The sequence below is a fragment of the Carassius auratus genome, unplaced genomic scaffold (genome assembly GCF_003368295.1).
Source record: "Carassius auratus strain Wakin unplaced genomic scaffold, ASM336829v1 scaf_tig00002576, whole genome shotgun sequence".
In the NCBI taxonomy this organism is placed as follows: domain Eukaryota; kingdom Metazoa; phylum Chordata; class Actinopteri; order Cypriniformes; family Cyprinidae; genus Carassius; species Carassius auratus.
Window position 1 is genome coordinate 1163582 of NW_020523459.1, and position 17317 is coordinate 1180898.

The 17317-nt window shown below is 35.8% G+C and overlaps 2 protein-coding genes across 5 annotated transcripts; both read right to left on the reverse strand.

Moving 5' to 3' along the window:
* Positions 1–1929: 1929 nt before the first annotated feature.
* On the reverse strand, positions 1930–10919 carry LOC113069892 (AN1-type zinc finger protein 5-like). 2 transcript variants are annotated; one of them, XM_026242998.1, is made up of 6 exons: positions 10769–10919; positions 8989–9180; positions 8765–8870; positions 8508–8632; positions 5915–6022; positions 1930–4712 (listed from the first exon to the last, which is right to left on the reverse strand). In XM_026242998.1, exons 2-6 carry the CDS (start codon positions 9137–9139, stop codon positions 4564–4566), a joined length of 639 nt encoding a protein of 212 aa, XP_026098783.1. In that variant the 5' UTR covers positions 9140–9180; positions 10769–10919; the 3' UTR covers positions 1930–4563. The 2 variants fall into 2 exon arrangements, with proteins under 2 accessions (XP_026098783.1, XP_026098782.1); XM_026242997.1 differs by having other exon boundaries at positions 8980–9180.
* A 778-nt stretch (positions 10920–11697) lies between these two features.
* On the reverse strand, positions 11698–16155 carry LOC113069893 (perilipin-3-like). Of its 3 annotated transcripts, none has more exons than XM_026243000.1 (8): positions 16008–16155; positions 14777–14843; positions 14352–14547; positions 14151–14233; positions 13837–14068; positions 12682–13040; positions 12351–12569; positions 11698–12217 (listed from the first exon to the last, which is right to left on the reverse strand). In XM_026243000.1, the coding sequence occupies exons 2-8, from the start codon at positions 14840–14842 to the stop codon at positions 12113–12115; spliced, it is 1260 nt and encodes a 419-aa protein (XP_026098785.1). In that variant the 5' UTR covers position 14843; positions 16008–16155; the 3' UTR covers positions 11698–12112. The 3 variants fall into 3 exon arrangements, with proteins under 3 accessions (XP_026098785.1, XP_026098787.1, XP_026098786.1); XM_026243002.1 differs by lacking the exon at positions 16008–16155 and adding an exon at positions 15709–15733; XM_026243001.1 differs by lacking the exon at positions 16008–16155 and adding an exon at positions 15351–15448.
* Positions 16156–17317: the final 1162 nt, after the last annotated feature.

The window sequence follows — 17317 nt, forward strand, 5'->3', positions numbered from 1 at the left end:
CTTCGTATGTATATAACATATATAATAATAACTTTGACATGTTTGTCTGTTGACATGACAGTATCAAATTGTCTGATATGTTTATTATTAATACTCTTGTGGGAAAACATATCTTTGCTAAAAAAAAAAAAAAAATTATGCCTTTGTTTTTATTTTAATATTATAAAAGGAATCGCTCTGTCGGGTTGCATGTAACCAATCAGAGGGTCCGCTGAGTCGCACGTGACTCGAAGAGTCCACAGTGCGGAAAACATGCAGAGTGGATGATATTCCTGCTTTTATCTGCTCTTCACTGTACCGCATCCGGAAATTACGCTTACGGGACATCGAGGGAGGAGCATCCCATTAACTTCTGTCAGACCTGCTGAAAGCTGATGGACACAGTCATGCAAGAGACATCGACTAAATGCTTAAATTAAAAAATAAATAAATAAATAAAGGTTTTATAAGTGCATTGTACACCTAACTATTTAATTCCAAATCATTATTAGCCTACTGATTCAAGAGTTTTCTCAGCATAGCCTACTTATGAAAACAATCTTTTAATTAATTAAAAGGTTGCCACAAGCCATCAATAAATAGCCTTGAATGTCCTTATATTAAAAAATATATAACATTTATTATTTTTATTTTTTTTGTCTGCTTGTGTGTTCTGTTTTGTCCCAGGTCTTAAAAAAGGGTTAAAGATAATCAATTCAGTTTACATGTATGGCTTTTGAATACCAATGAAAATTTAGTTCACTAGTGAAAAATGGTGGAAATGCTGACACGCCTTTATGATGAAGAGATTATCTTTCCGGCAATTCCAAGCAGAGAGAACATGAACTGTTTTATATGGAACTGAAGAGAAAAACAACAACTTCCCTTTACTTCCTTTAACTCATTTAACAAGCCTACAAAGTGTAAATGAATACAATGGAATCACGTTGTAACAATAAATCTAACAGATAAATGTCAACCCATTTAAATCCATGGACAGTAGCCAGCTTTCTGTGGTGAAACAGGCTGAGGTGGGCAGCTGCTGATGATGGCAAGAATACATGGTGATTCACATACAGACAGGACATTTTCACTGCTTACAGATCTTGTTTTCTCATTGAATATATTACAATCTGACGATCTGCTAGAACAAATGTCAGAGGAGGGATAGGAGATATACAACTAAAGTTAAGTAGGTGATCAGTAATTATTACGCCACTTCCTGAAGTCGACTTGTCTTGTTTCCAACATTAGTATGAGTCATGTGGGCCATTTGTGCATAAGGTTAGACTCAAAACACTTTCAGCAAAAGACGACACACTACACTCTTAAAAACAAAAGTTCCTTATTGGCAACAAAGCATTATTATGGATTATGGACTCTGTAATAACATTATTAAATATAAGCAATTATTTATTTTTTTGGTGAACCATTCCTTTAACATCCATGGAACATTTATTTTATTCTTTATTAATTTGGAACATTTCCATTGTTTTTATGGTGTTTTTTAGTGGGAAAAGGTTCTTCAGATTATTAAATATTATTCAAGCTAAGAAAGAAATTGTTCAAGAACAGTTAACAGAAAGGCTCTTTGGGAACCCAAAATGGTTCCTTTATGGCACTCCCACCAAAACTTTGGAACTTTTACTTTTAGGTGTATATCAGTGGTTATTAACCTTTTTGATGACAAGACCCATTTTTATCCAAGACTATTCACAGTTGTCCTATCCAAGTTGAGATGTACAGCTGGTACTTCTGTTTTATATTTTAAAAAAAAGCTCAGAAGTGTTAGTTTCATGTTGTACATAATTATTTTTAGTGTTCTTCTAACATTTTGTTTATATAACTAAATTGAGATAGTTTTAGGACTTTTGTGCTCCTCTGGTTGAGAACTGCTTTAGATGGTCTGAGCAAATATGTGCACTAATTCAAGAAACGTAAGACATTGTGTAAATTTAAAATAAACTTTGTGATTTTATTGGTTTTATACTTACTCATACACATCATACAGTCCTAAATTTAAAAAGAAAACAAAAAGGTATCTGGTGGTGTCTCTGGGGGACTGGGCACGGTGGTAAATGAATTCATGAATGCTGGTTAACGTACTGCTGAACGGGGCTGAGCTGAAACTCACAACACCCATCCAAATGTTCTTAGTAACTACTGGGAGAAATACAAATCTCAAGACCATCACTAAAATCAAGGCCAATCTTCATCAGTTACATTTAAGGAAGAAATCACTTCTCTATTTTGCTCAATAACATGCAATTTCGACGATTAATCATTGCTAGCATAGAAAAGATACTGAACTGGCATACAGTGCCAGACACTGACTGATAAGACACTGAAGGCAACATTTGAGGTGACCAGCTGGCTTTCAACCCACTAGAGCTTCAGAGTCAAGCAGTTGACTACATTCACAGTTTTGTGCCAACCACACAACAAGAATCTCACCAGGAAGAGGAGTCTAGCACTCCCATACACTGACATGGCCTTCACCCATCTGTATCCCTAACACTCAAACCCTAGAAAAGTAGGATTATCTTCCAGCAAACAGAGCAGACAGAAAGCGTGAGATCCAAACCCTCTTTAAAAAGCTGTCAGGATGCCAGCTCACTGAGCCACTTATACCTGCTTTCACAAAAGCCATCTTGAGCTGGCAGCCCCACTGAGGAGAAGTCATTTCCTTAATAAAGCAGCAAGGTCATTACCAGAACTTCTAATCGGATACATCCACCATGTTGCTTTCGACAAGTCTTGTAAATCAAGGGACTGCATATAAATCATGAAAAAATGTGCACACCAAGAGACATTATGAGGGAAGATGCTGGACAACATTAAGAATAAATACAAAATGGACATTTAAGCCCTTTCAAAAAAAAACAAACAACCAGCACAAAGACACAGGATGCACTCAAAGGATGACAGAGAACACCACATCACACCTTTCTCCTTACATATGGGTACTTAATAAACACTACATAAGCACAAAACAGACGTTTTTTTATTTTCCTGCTGAACCTTTCCTGCTCTAAGTTCTTAATCATTCTATTTTAGAATGGCAGCCATGTAATATTTACATAAGAGAACAGAAGAATCCTGCTGATTTGAAAAGCAGGCTCCATTCGCCCATGCACTGGGACATTGTGTTTCACATTCGTGTTGCAATGTAATATGTGGCTGTAGCAAACTCTGCATTTGGCCTAATGTTTCTGTGAGCATGCAATGCTTCAGTTGGGGAAGCGTGCATCTTCCACTATGACATCCTAAGCACATCGGTATTAATTGTAGGTCCATGTTTTTTGGACCGGAGAGGCATTGCCTAATAAACAAATTAGTAGCCGGTTCCATTAGCATCATTCATTGGTCTGCTGGTGGTTAACGAATACTTTGCTCTCAAAGCTTGGCGACTCTGAGAGCAAAGGTCACAATGGTTCATCGCTGGCGTGCATTAGCAATAATTGGATACATCCAAAAAGTTGCTGGTAGCTTCAATGCAGAACCGAGGATCCTATAGGAACTGCATTTTTTTGTGTGTTTGTGCGAATAAACTAAAGATTGATCTTGTGCTTTGATTTTGAAAAGTCCAATCACGTCTGACTTTCCTCCACGAGGACCTATAATTCTTAAAAATGCATACGCAAATAAGAAAGAAATATTATTAAGGGATTACCTACTGGATTTTTAACAAGATTTTTTTTTGGACACATGCTTCCAATCCTCCAGTACCAACCAACCAAATGATAATACAAAATAAATAGAATGCAATCACACAATTCAAGCTACATACAATATATTAATATAGATCTTCTGATGCCATACACTCATTAAAACAGAAAAAGAAGGGAAAAAAACTCAGTCACTCGCTTATCTCAAGGCTCCTGCTACGCCCCACCCCGCCCCCCTTCAAACCCCATCCGATAACTATTCATGCACCCAACATTAGCATGATAAGTCAATATATAAAAGAGAAAATATTTCTTAAATGCACAGCCTGGGATTTGACATGTCGGGATAATTAATCAGAACAAAGAAAAAAAAAGAATAACAGTAAAATAATTTTACATGGGTAAATGTGAGAGTAGTCATTAAAATCTATATTCTTCAACCTTTTGCAATATCAGAGAAATTCTCTCTCGATGTCCCAGCACTTCCAATTAGACTGCTCAACCCACATTTTAGGGATCCTATAAAACATTATGTTATAATAATATCCTAACAAAAGTCAATGCCAGGGTAAAAACAAAAGAGTCCACTCTCCCCCCGGTGCACATGGATCCCCACCTGACAACCAATCCCTTTTCTCCCTGGCTCTCTAGAAAAAGAAAAGAAAAAAACAAAAACATCTCTCAACATGTCACACATTCATTCTCACACACACACACACACACCTCTACACCGCCCCTTCTGGGAGAGACAGGGAGATGATCATTTAGGGACTGGCCAAGCAGGGGCTCTACCCTACAACCCCACCCACCTTATCCTACAATGAAGAAATGAACCCAGTTTAGAATGGTGTTATTCAGCGCCATGGTTCCAAAACTTGCAGGTCAAACTATTTTTGCTCATTTAAGCTGACAGTCCTCATAACTTCTGAATCTTCTCAGCTACCACGATGGGGTTTTCCTTGCGGATGCGGGCGGCAGCGGCTCCTCTGTAGTCGTAGGGACAGTCATGTTTGTCAGAATAACGGTGGACAGCACAAAACAGGTTACCGCAGCGACAGTCAAAGCCTACAAACACAAAGGAAAGTTTATTCAGTATTTCAATCAGCCATTTATTTCGGATGGGTATACATTTTAAGATTAAGGTCTCTAAAGAATTGGCAGGATACCAGAAGGATCATGTCAAATGCAGCACTAACCTGCAGTATGACAAATTAACTAAGATCTACTGATATATATATATTTTTTTTAATAAAATAAAAATCTATATTTATCCACTGAGTAATAGTGGGAATTTGGTATTTGGTAACATACAAGCATACATTTGCAATCACAGTGTAATAGTATTGGAAGAAGATGGGCTCCTTGGAATTTAAAAGGGAATTCTTGACTTTTGCCTAACAGACATGCTTTTGGTCCTAGCTGTAGAGAGCAGGAGAGCATCTGCAAGTGAGCGCAGAGAGCAGCAGAACTTTCAGTAAAAAATAAAAGAAACATATTCTGTTGCTTCTAATTCTATTTTACAAGCAAGTATAGCCGACATCAGTCACAGCACAACCACTGACTTTATCGTATGTGTATTTGATTTCATTAGTGCAGATTAATGTGTGAGAGCTGGTTATGTAGTCTTAATCGACCGCGTTTCAGTCATTATAATATTCCGTTTTCTGACAACAGAAACATTAAAATATAGTAATAAAAAGTTTTATTGAAAATAAAATTAAATGGCTAAATTAAATTGCAGTATGTGAGCATAGGGAGGCAATAGAATACTACGCACTTGCGTCATAAATATTCTAATTAGCACATGACGTCACCTAGTTCATGTTCTCAATATGTATTTTTATGAAATAAAATGTTTTTTTGTTTTTTTACAAATCGCACCCTGTGTATATATGTATGTGTATATATATATATATATATATTTTTTTTTTTTTTTTTTTTTTTTTAATGTACCATTTCTTTGACTGCTACGCTGAATTTCAGCAACCATTACGCCATTCTTCAATGTGCTGATTTGGTGCTCGAGAAACATTTATTCTTCGTATCAATATGTTCGCATGGATGCAAATTTTTATATGTGTGAACACAGGGAATGGTAATAAGACTGCACAAAAGTGAATATTTGAGCTGGAATACAAAACCTAGAAGGAGACCATCTGCTGACTCTCTCAACTAAAAAGGAAAGCTGTATACTGTAAGATTTGAAGTCTGCTCAAAGTGTGGCCCAGCCCTCATTCAAGAACAATAAGCTCTTTCCTGGTTCTTACCCGTGAGGCCAACTTTTTTCCTACAAATAAAGCATCGATTCTTCTTTTTGTTCTTGTCAGGAGTCTGCTCTCCGTCTGAAGAAGCCTGTGCAGCTTCACCTTCTGGCCCTGTGATTACAGACATGGTCAGCCTTTAACAACTCATTTCTAAAACACAACAAACTTACATGATACTCCGACACTCAGATCAATGATTTAATGAATCACCAGTATTCATGTCTTCCCATAAAGAGAACTGAATGGAGGGCTTTATTTTGGTATTAAGTTTTTTCAAGGTTTGTTACTTCTAATGTTAGTGTGATTTTACATATAAATAAACAAATTTTTTTTAGAATAGGCTATTTTTTTTATCTTGTTTTTGAGCCTCTCTGCAGAAGGCGGGGCATATCAAGACTCGCTAGTGAGTGCCCACCGCTATGAATGAATCACACTTCTTTTTATAGTTTGGCTGGTCCTGCGAGTTATTTATTTAAATTAATTTGACATGAACCAAGAGAAATCATTACTGTCTACAGCCGCGAGAGGGCGCGCTATGCTGCTCAGTGCTCCTGTAACGGTTAAAGTGTTATGTTAACATACCGGGCACCTATTCAGCCTGTTGTTCTGTGTACTATTGTGTACCGTTAGCTGAATAACTTGCCTTTACAGATTACCAATATCTGTTCTTGGTCTTTGTTAAATAAATTAAGTTAATATTTCAGTTATTAACGGTAATGTTTTCTCTTGGTTCTTGGTTCTAAATAAATGCGACTTATATATGTTTATTTTCCTCGTCATGACGTATTTTTGGACTGATGCGACTAATACTTAGGTACGATTCATAGTCCGAAAAATACGGTCACAGTTTCTCTTATTAAAATAACAGACGGGCACTGGTGTTACGCTGTCTGAATGCAACATGGGTCGTCTGAATAAAAACCTTAAATGCTAAAGTATATATCAAACGGTCTGAAACAGGCAATGCAATAGTGGTAAAAACACGTTTACTCACACTTATGTGTTTGGACATTACTGTTGGATCCACTCTAGTCAGACTCAGCATTACTTTCAGTCTCTCTGAAATTCCTGCATCATACTGTCTTGTTTAAAAATGAATCCGTAGCAAATTAAAGCAAACAAACAAAGAGAGTTTCACTGATGCGATCTGGTGTGCTTTGCTATTTTTACTCTGTGTTTACACTGGACGCGAGCAGTGCAATGCGACTATAGACAACTGAACCCCTTATAATCAGCGATTCTGTCTACACTGAATGCTGGATGATAACTGGATGCTTGTTGGATGCAAGCAGCGATGATGGGCCCAAGCCAGCGCAACCGCCACCATGGTGGCATCAGGAAAACAGTGCACAGTGGGCACATGCATTTACAGTAACCCTCTGGCAGTCTGGTTTTAAGGGATACAGCAATAAAAGGGTTAAACTAGAACATCAAGAGGGTGAAACACACACACAGAAAACAAACACTTTATAATAAGGTTTAATTTGTTAACGTTCATTAACTATATTAGTTAACATGAATAATTATTATATAGCATTTATTAATGTTAGTTAATATTAAGTTCAAAACTTACTGATAAATCATGAGTTTAAAGATGTTAATGTACTACAAATAAACATGAACATTTTTATTAAGTAACATTAAAAGAGATTAATAAATGCTGTAAAAAAATATATTGTCTATTTTTAGTTCATGTTAGATAATTAATTGACAAATGTTAACAAATTAGACATTGTAAAGTGTAACCAAAACTTTATGATAAGGATTTTTCACAAAGATTTTAATTATCTATAAGCATTTGTGAAATAATTGTCTAAAACTTTATTACCTGTACAGTACATATTAACTTATTTTATGTATTTGTATGTATGTAATTGTGATTTGAACTATTTGAACTGAGAAGTAAAGGATCAGGCTTAAAAGAGGTCTTATCCAATAACCACAGTATTACGGCCTTTATCTGTCTGTTCAACAAAAAAAAAAGATGGCCCCTGAGCATTATAAATTTATGAAACTGAGCATGTTTCCTAAAAATGACTTGTTCTTCATATGTCTAAAGTTTTGAAGAGTTTGGATAATGCACTTTAAAGAATTATTGTTATATGATTTTACTGTTTATTTACTTTAATAATTCACCATGGAAACACCATTCAAGAAATCCAAAATTTGTTCACAATTCAGCATCTTCAGTGTCTTGGCATCATGTTGACAAAGTTCAGTGTGAATTGCATGATTCTCCTAGGATGAGTATGCATACAATTTCTACTAACAACTGGTTTAATATTAGAATAACCTGCCCGTTTTTCTTTGATTTGTTGGATATTCCATGTGCTAAATGGACTCAATATACTATGTATGCAATGGTTTAACGAGGAAAAATTACAACATAAAGAGATTTGAAATAATAATAAATACAAATAAGTTAATAAAGTAATAAATACAAATAATTTGAAAAGCTTTTTGCAAAATTATTAATTTTGAGTATTTTTTTTTTAAAGCTAAAGGAACAAAACTACTTTATGATTTTAGTTTACTTGACTATAATACCCCTGAAGATTTTGTACAATGTGCATGTTTGAGACTGAACACAGCAGACCTGTGCTTTTAGACGAGCCCTCCTCCTCTTCCTCCTCCACTTCTGCTCTGTCTGAATCAGTGGTTGACATGTCCTGGGAGATGCTCATAGCAGTCATCTGCTGGGTTACTGGGCTGGGCGAACTACTGCATAAACAATACAACCGAATACAGAGTTATTTGTTATAATTCCTTCCTATACCAACATAAGCTGTTTTGCACTTGTAGTTTATACCAATTGAAGAATGAACAGTCTAAGATTTGTAAAGTCCTTCTTACCTAGACGTGCGTTCTTCAGGTGGGGTAACGGCTTCCGTAGTGAGTACAGGGGTGGACTCCACTGTTACCGCACATGCTCCTGGGGAACCTACAGGAGATGTGGCACCTGAAAGAAACCAACAGAAACCTAATCATGAACTCTGCTTAACCTCAAAACTGAGTGAGCACATTTAATTCCTTATTCAACAGGTACATGCGATCTCCTAGAAACCTACCTTTCTCACCTGGGGGACTGTTTCTGCCCCCTCCTTGTTGTCTCTGCAGATGTTCCTTGTAGCAGACAGAGCACATTCCATTGGTGCGAGGGTTACCATAAAAACCGCATCCCATAGTGCAAAGCATTGGCACTTGCGTCTGATTTGTCTCCTGAGCCATGCTGTTTTAGAAGGGGGTAAGGGGGACGGGAGAGGGCGATCCTAGAAACAGGGTTTAAGTATTAGTATTTCAAAAGCATAATTTATCATGAAGTGACAAAAAAGGCCTGATATAAAAGGAAATTATGATGCAGCTAAAAATTATCTAAATCTATCTAAAAATGTTTAATATTTACTCACCGTGATTTCATTCTTGACCCATATTAATTTTTTTCTCTATGAAACAGATAAATTAACTTCACATAGATATCTTCTATAAAACCTTGTGTCCATTGAGAATCAAGCTCCAAAGACAAAAAAGGTCTATAAAAGTACCATTGGAAGTTATACAACTCATGTGCTATATTAGAAGTCTTCTGAAGCCATGTGGTAGCTGTGTGTGAATACAGGATGCAATTCATTCAGACAAAAGATTTTTTTTTTTTGTCCTTTCTGTGGCTTGACAGCCCATGGTCAGGTTTGGAAAGACATTAGGGTGAATAAACAATGAAATTTTTATTGTTGAGAAAACTATTCGGTTACACTTTATGTTGTCTTCGTTGCATTGTTACTACACTAATGAATACTGAGCAATATTAATAAGCAACATTTCATTGCTATGGGTTTGGTTTAGAGTTAGTTTCTTATAATTATGCATAATTTACAGTAACTAAAAACACACGTAGAGTGTAACAAGGACACTTTAAAATTGAGTGTTACCAACTATTTCTTTAAAAGCACATTAAAAACTATAAATGCATAATTGCAATATCATAATACATGCCAGACATCGTTAAAATAAAACTAATTGCATCACATGTAACCTTTTGTGCTCTACCCTGACTTTGCTGAAATGTTTTGAAAATAATACCCATTTCTATGTTGTTAATTTACTCTTAACATGGCTATATAGAATAATAGATTTCTAAACAGGAAGAGAAAAGAAAAGACGCAAAGTTTATCCATGAAACTGGTGAAACTGTTTAATGTTGATAGATTCCCGTTACAGTGAGCAAAAACCCAACTTTAAACCATTTGCATTAATTTTGGTTACCCTGCTAGAGACTGAATATATGCCACACGAACACAAAAGTTCCTTTGTTTATTTGCGTTTTGTTTCTCAAATTCTAACAATGGACCAGGTTACTGAAAACAGCATGCTGATCAAATGACGATTACAATCTGGCAACAAGTTGCGCTTCAATTCGAATAAAATACTGCCAGTAAGTGTTTAATGTTGAAACGGATGTTTATCTGAACTATCTCGACGACAGATTAACAAGAGAGCGGGGAATGAATAAGGTTATTTTGGAGCATGTCCAGGAAAAATCAGATGAGAGCGGCTCCGCATTTAGAAAAACATTTAGTTTTTGACCCGAGTAACGTTACCGCGACAAACAACAAATCGAAAAAGCGACAGCGAAAGTTTTCCTTCCATAGTAGTTAATATTACGTACAGATACTGGTGTCAAAATCGCTGACCAGATTAAAGTAATTTTGTTTGTGATACTCAACTAGCTAGGCTAACACGCTAGCTCTGCTAACGGCTAGCTGACGTGATGGCACGCACACAAAACGGACATCTGGGACCCCAAGACCGTCCAACGAACACTTGCGGTGGCTTAAACCCCACGTTAGCTCGAATATTTACCCGTATTTTCGTGTGATTGCGGAGAAATCGACGACCTTGATCCACAAAAACCTTGACAGGGCAGGTTCCTGCTATGCGCGTGCGGCCTGCTTCTCTCAACGTCATCCGAAACAACAGGCGTGACGTCACCCGTGGTGCAACAATTCATCTTTTGGCCATCATCGAAACTTCATCATCACACTTCCCCCTAGTCAAGTCCAGTTCACAGCAACAACGCTGCTATGTATTTATATAACATGCAGTATATTTGGTTTGAGAAAACATTGGTTTATGTGCCACAGTTGTATTGTTTTCCGAGCAGTTTAGATTAAAAAGATATTTTAGGGAGGGCAATGTGGAATGTGCAAGTTTTTGGAATTATGAATGCTTTTATTTTCATGTTTAGTGTCAAAGAAAGTTTCCTACTTTTTTGTGAATTATTCATTCAACTGCATTCAAATGTTGCTGTTATATAAACATAATGTATGTTATTTTTGTTCCACTCCTGTTGTTAAAAGACAACACAGCTAAATATAGTATAAGTATTAATTAATTGATATCACAGTACTTCCCTGGATGATTCATTACAGTATACTGAGACAAATGTTATGTTGAAATATAAAAAACTAGTCATTATCTAATTAAATATGCACTAATTTGCATACATTTTTTGGAATGTAAGATAAAGTAGAATGAAAAGTCTTGTTTCTGGTTTTTTTAGCACTCCATAAATCATAAAGTACTGCTAGCAGCCAGAAAAAAAGAAGAATTTTATATATATGCATGCATGAGAAAATAAAACTCACTTGTGCAAAAGGAAATGGTCACTTGCTTCTGTGATATTGCGTATGTATAACCTTAAATATGCTGAAATGGTTCATTATTAAATATTACCTCACTTAAAAAAATCCTTAATTTGTGCACAGAAAGCAAAACAAAGAAACTTTTTCTTTTTTTTTAGTAATACATTTATTTAGCATTTCAGATAATCAACCTTTTGCAAGGGTTATGATATGAAAATCATGAAAACCAGTGTCTATGAAGTATGGTTTGTACTTAGTAAAGTACATACATTTTTTGTATTTAAGTACCACAAAGGTTTGAATGCTACAGAGCAGTATATCACCCGCAGAAACCTACATACTCTATCTGGTAGTGGTTTCAAAACTTTTAGAATACTGACATTGGTGAAATGATAATTTGCCATTTTATGTTCATTATGCTGTAATTTCAACAATTTAGAGTGAGTCTGAAGACTCCAGTTAACACTAGTTAAAATTTGAAAATGGAAATAGTTAATACATGCAACAATTTGAACCATATAGTAACCTATTTCTGCAGTTTTACTTAAGTTGTATGGCATTTTCAATCGCCTTTCTCTGTTTTCTGAGGTGCAAAAGGCCCAACCAGCCAATTAAGAGGAGTGTTATTGAGAAGGTACTCCACGACCCCATCCAATGACTGTCGGACCTGTTGAAAGATGAAAATATACACTGAACACTTTTCTAAATTCTACATACATTTTTAAAATAGAGTAAAATAGAATAAAGCACAACAATTGGTTTACAATGTACAAAATAACATAGACTCAAAATGACTATACCTGGCCCATCTGCTGCCGTGTCTGTTCTAAGAGAATGGGTGTGAGTGTGTTGGTGCTGCTCAGAGATGCCTGGAGTTCTCCAGCTGTATGTCGAGCATTCAGAAGCTGTTCCTGCACAGTGCCTGGGAGACCCTGTATACTGGACACAGCCCCTGAACATGCTGCCATCAGCTGATCACTCAAACCTCTTACCATCGACAGAGCTCTCGACTCCAGTTCCTATGAGGAGACATCCACATATACACACTGAGAATGTGTCTGATAGTCTGGAGTAAGATAAATAAATATTCATAGACATATGTTGTATTGCATTTTAAGTAAAACAAACTACCTCTTCCTTGTCTTTTGTTGTATCTACTTGTGTCTCAGCTGTTACTTTCTCCTGCAGTTCTTTGGGCTGCCCTTCCTTCCATTCTTTCCATCGCTGCAGTAACTGCTCCGGAGCGCCCCCTAGCTGCTGGTTGGCACTGGCCAAGGTTACCCGGGCACTTTCCAGTAGGTCCAAAGTGCTGGTCATTTGAGTCACAGCTGCATGTGTAGTGTCTCTGGCCTTGCGTGCCCTAATGAGAGACTGCTCAAGTGCCCTGTCCTGAACTTTGGCAGACAGTTTTCCCAGGCGGACGAAATAGCTGGGTCTAGTAGTTACTATGAATCCTTCCTCCTCACTTGGTCTTGGTTCAGATAGTTCAGCTTTGGGCAGAACACACAACACTGATGTCAACACCTTACATTAATATATACCAAAAGTTTGGGGTCATTAAAAATTTTTATTCTATGTTTTTTAAAAGTCTCTAATGCACGCCAAGACTACATTTATTTTAAAACACAGAAAAAAATGTTAGTGTTGTGAAATAATATTACAATGTAGAATAACAGTTTTCTATTTGATAATGAAATAATGAAAAGTAATTTATTTTTCTGAAATGGCAATGCAGCAGCCATTATTCCAGTCTTCAATGTCACATGACCCTTCAGAAATCATGCTAATATGCTGATTTGATACTCAATAAATATTTTTTTATATTATCACATATTATTAATATTATTAATATTATCAAAGTTGAAAACAGTTATGTTGCTTCATATTGTTGTGGAAACCATGATACAGGTTCAAAAGAAAAACATTCATGTATTTATTTTTTCAGTGTAAAAGTATTTTGTCAAATTTGAACAATTAAATGCAAGCTATCTGGACAAAAGTATTAACTTCTTAAAAAAAAAACCTTACTCCAAACTTTTGAACAGTAGTGTATGTACATATAATATTATAGATTAATATTAATATATGTTATACACAAAATAAAAAGAAACATGTTTTATGGTATTAAACACTTTAAAATTCAGGTCAGTGTGTTATTCATTTTATTTCACGGTAACAAAGCAATGGTGGGACTTGAAAGTGAAAGAATTTTTTTTTTTAAACACTGCATTCTCTATTGCTTCATTTTTGTTCATTAGCTGTGGTGGCCACAACTGAAATACTCACCGAGCTCCTTTTCACTGATTGGAAGGTTCTGATCCACCCAGTCTTCAGAGTGGGTGAGGGCCTTATCCACACTGTTACTGACCATCTGACCCATACGGCTCCCCATGACAGTGTTTATGCCGCCGGCCACAGCCATACGTGTCTTTTCCACACCACCCAGCACAGCCCCCACCACAGCATCCTTTGCTCCTGTTACTGACTGGCACACCATGCCCACTGTATCGGACACCAGCTGCAATGGAGAGACAATGCTTATTCATAGAGCAATTTAAGTACTATAAGTTGCATGCAAAACATGTCTGTCTAGGCTTTACCTTGTCTGCTGGTTGTTGTAAAACTGGAAGGTTTTCTTCTACCTTCTCCAGCCCTTTAATGGCATATTCATTTACCATTGCAACTGCACACAAAAAAGAACACAGGAATAACTTTTGTTACTCAACAACTATGAAGAACAACACCACAAATAAAAGACAAGGCATAATAAGACACCAACATAAATCTATTGAGATCCTTACTCTGAGGCTCCAGTCGGTCTAGTATGGGTTTGGAACCCGTAGAAGCAGCAGCACCCAGCGTGCGCACCCCGCTCTCTGCAACCTCCATTACTCCTTTCAGGAGCGGCACGCTGTCTTTAGTAGAGCTGTAGGCATTATACACCGCACCACATGCTGAACTCACCAGGGGCAGGTTGCTCACTCGGGATACTACACTCTGAAACACAAATATTAAAGTTTGTCTCAGAGTTTTTAATGTACATTGAGCTTTATCACGTTTTCATAAAACCATCTTTACGCAGATTAATGATTTAAATTAAATGGGTTACTTTATGCAAGAATGGTTTCCTCATGAATGACATCATGAATTTCATATTTGTTGGAAATAAAAAGATTTTCTGTTGTTGAATTGTCTGTAGATGAGAGTCATGAAGTGTGTGACAAACCTGTTGTTCCGGAGTAGCCTGTGATGCCTCTGTGTCCTTCTCTGCTGGTTTTCCACTATCTGCCATTCTGTGGAAGATGTAGCAGTATTAATCACAAAATCTAGAAAATCTAAAATCAGTCTGGATCCGTCTTATAAACACTAACTTACAGTCACATTTAAAACTCACAGGCTGGTCAGAAATAAATCAAATGAGTAATGATGAAAGAATTATCCCTTTAACTCCAATCCTAACCTAATCCTACAATCTGATTGGTTGGTTATAATGTTGTTTCATGACTAAGAATGAACATGTCATACTTTGGTAATTTAAATTAAATGATGCATAAACAACATAGCATTGTGCAAATCATGATAACCGTTATAGATACAAAATTATTATCATATATCAGATAAGAGCTTAGAAAGTAAACACACAATTTATTAAGCATAATCATATAATATAATGTACTGTAATATAATATGAAAATGTTTCATAAAAACGAATATATGATAGAAATAATAATAAATATGTTATAACAAGGAAATGTATGTTATATTCATTATATAAAAATGTATATTAATAAAAAGTCTACCTTTAAGCCTTAGAGGATAACATTTACACGTTCTGTGATTTGCTGTAATCTAGTATTGGGAGATGAAGGAACGTAAAGGCAGGTCCTCTCTCAACTCCCTTTAGATTGACAGACACGGAACATCAAATAACATACTATATTATATAGCATATGACAATCGATTTTGTGGCGCTTATAATGTTCAGATAACTTCAAAAAAAAAGTTTAAGTCAAGGTAAAATCAACATTCGCTCACAAATTATATATTTGCTACACTTCAAAGAAGTGGGCGTTAGTATAGAATGCTCGTCGTATTTATTTTACGTAATCATGACAACTCAAGAGCGTTGAACAGAGAATCTAGAGTGTGAACTCTCACCCACTTCCTGAGGAATTTTATTGTTGCGCCATTCAGCATTCGGCATTAACAGTAACCTATAATCTCACAATGGACTTCTTCTCATTCTGTAGTTATCGATAGTGAAAGCGTTTTTGTTTCTGAGGCGCGGCCTGTTTGAGTGAGCTTGAAAAAAACCTTCAGACAAATGGAGACATAACATAATCGTAGACTCGCACTCGACTGACATCACATTCTTTCATTCACCGATGAAAAAGATGTGTTTTGCCATTCCACACACGTTATAATCCCATTTTCAGACAACTGTCATATGAACTGACCTGTTATCGATCCGGTGTCCCTCGCTGTCCCGCGTGCTGTGGATGTGTAATGCTGTCTAATCAAACGCTGTGTCAACTTGACGCAATAAAAGTGCAAAGTTAGGCGGAGTTCTTTGAAACAAACCAATCATCCTTTCTGAAATCAGTTTTTATGAAACTACCCTTAGTTAATGGTGACAACTTTAAATGTTTGAACCCCTTTTTTAGCATATTTTTCAATTTCCTCTTAACTTCGAAAGGTTCCTCAACTTAATTATTGAGCTTGGTAATACTCACAAAGTTGTGCGAAACAAGAAGAGTCTTCATATTTTTAACTTTTTTTAAATAAAATAGGCCTATAATATTACTGTAAAATGCCTCCAGTATATAATTGTCTTTAATGAGAAAACAGCATGATCTAATATACATTATTTTATGTTTATACTGTTAATGAGCTACTTAGTCTCAATATTTTGGACCTTTATACCAGGCTTATCAAGGTTCTGATAAAGACTGTGGCAGTTTACCAGTTATCATTAAAGTATTATCACTTTTTGAGTTCATCTGAGGTGAAAGAAGCAATATGATAGTGGATGTGATCAAGTGTATGGAGTTTTTTGATGTCCAGGCATTTGGTCCATAATCCAGTCCTGTTCCTCCATGTCAATGATGGTTGCAACTCTGATGAAAGCCTAACAAGATAAGATATGGAATCTCATGAAGATATGTCTACACTTCTGCTAATCATGAGATAATGGTGATGTTTGATGCTGTGGTGACGTGTAGCATACATTGGTCAAAGCAGCCACCTCGAGAAGTATTGACTTGAGTAATCTATGCAAAAACACAATATTATTGAAGTATTAATTATATACTACTATTGCACATTTTCTTAGTATTTTTAATTAGCTTTTATTTTTATAATTTTCATTTAAATTTTTATTTTAAGCATTAGTAATTTTCCGATGTTCTTTCGTCATTTTTATTTACATCAAAAAAATGCTCTATTGCTTTAGTTCTCTTTAACTTAGTATATAGGCAACATTTCTACATTTTGTTTCATTTTTTTTCATATTTTACATTTATGTTTTCTCATCTAATATTTATATTTACTTTATTTTAAATAGCAAAAACTATTTTTGGTAACACTTTAAGGTTTCCATTTGTCAACATCAGTTAAACAATTTAAGTTAACGTGACTAACAATGAAAAAAACATTTATTAATCTTAGTTAATGTTCACTTTGATATATAATGTTACCCAATTTTTAGTTTTATGTAACAATAACACTGAAGCAGTTAATTGAAAGACAAGCCTTTGAATGAATAAAT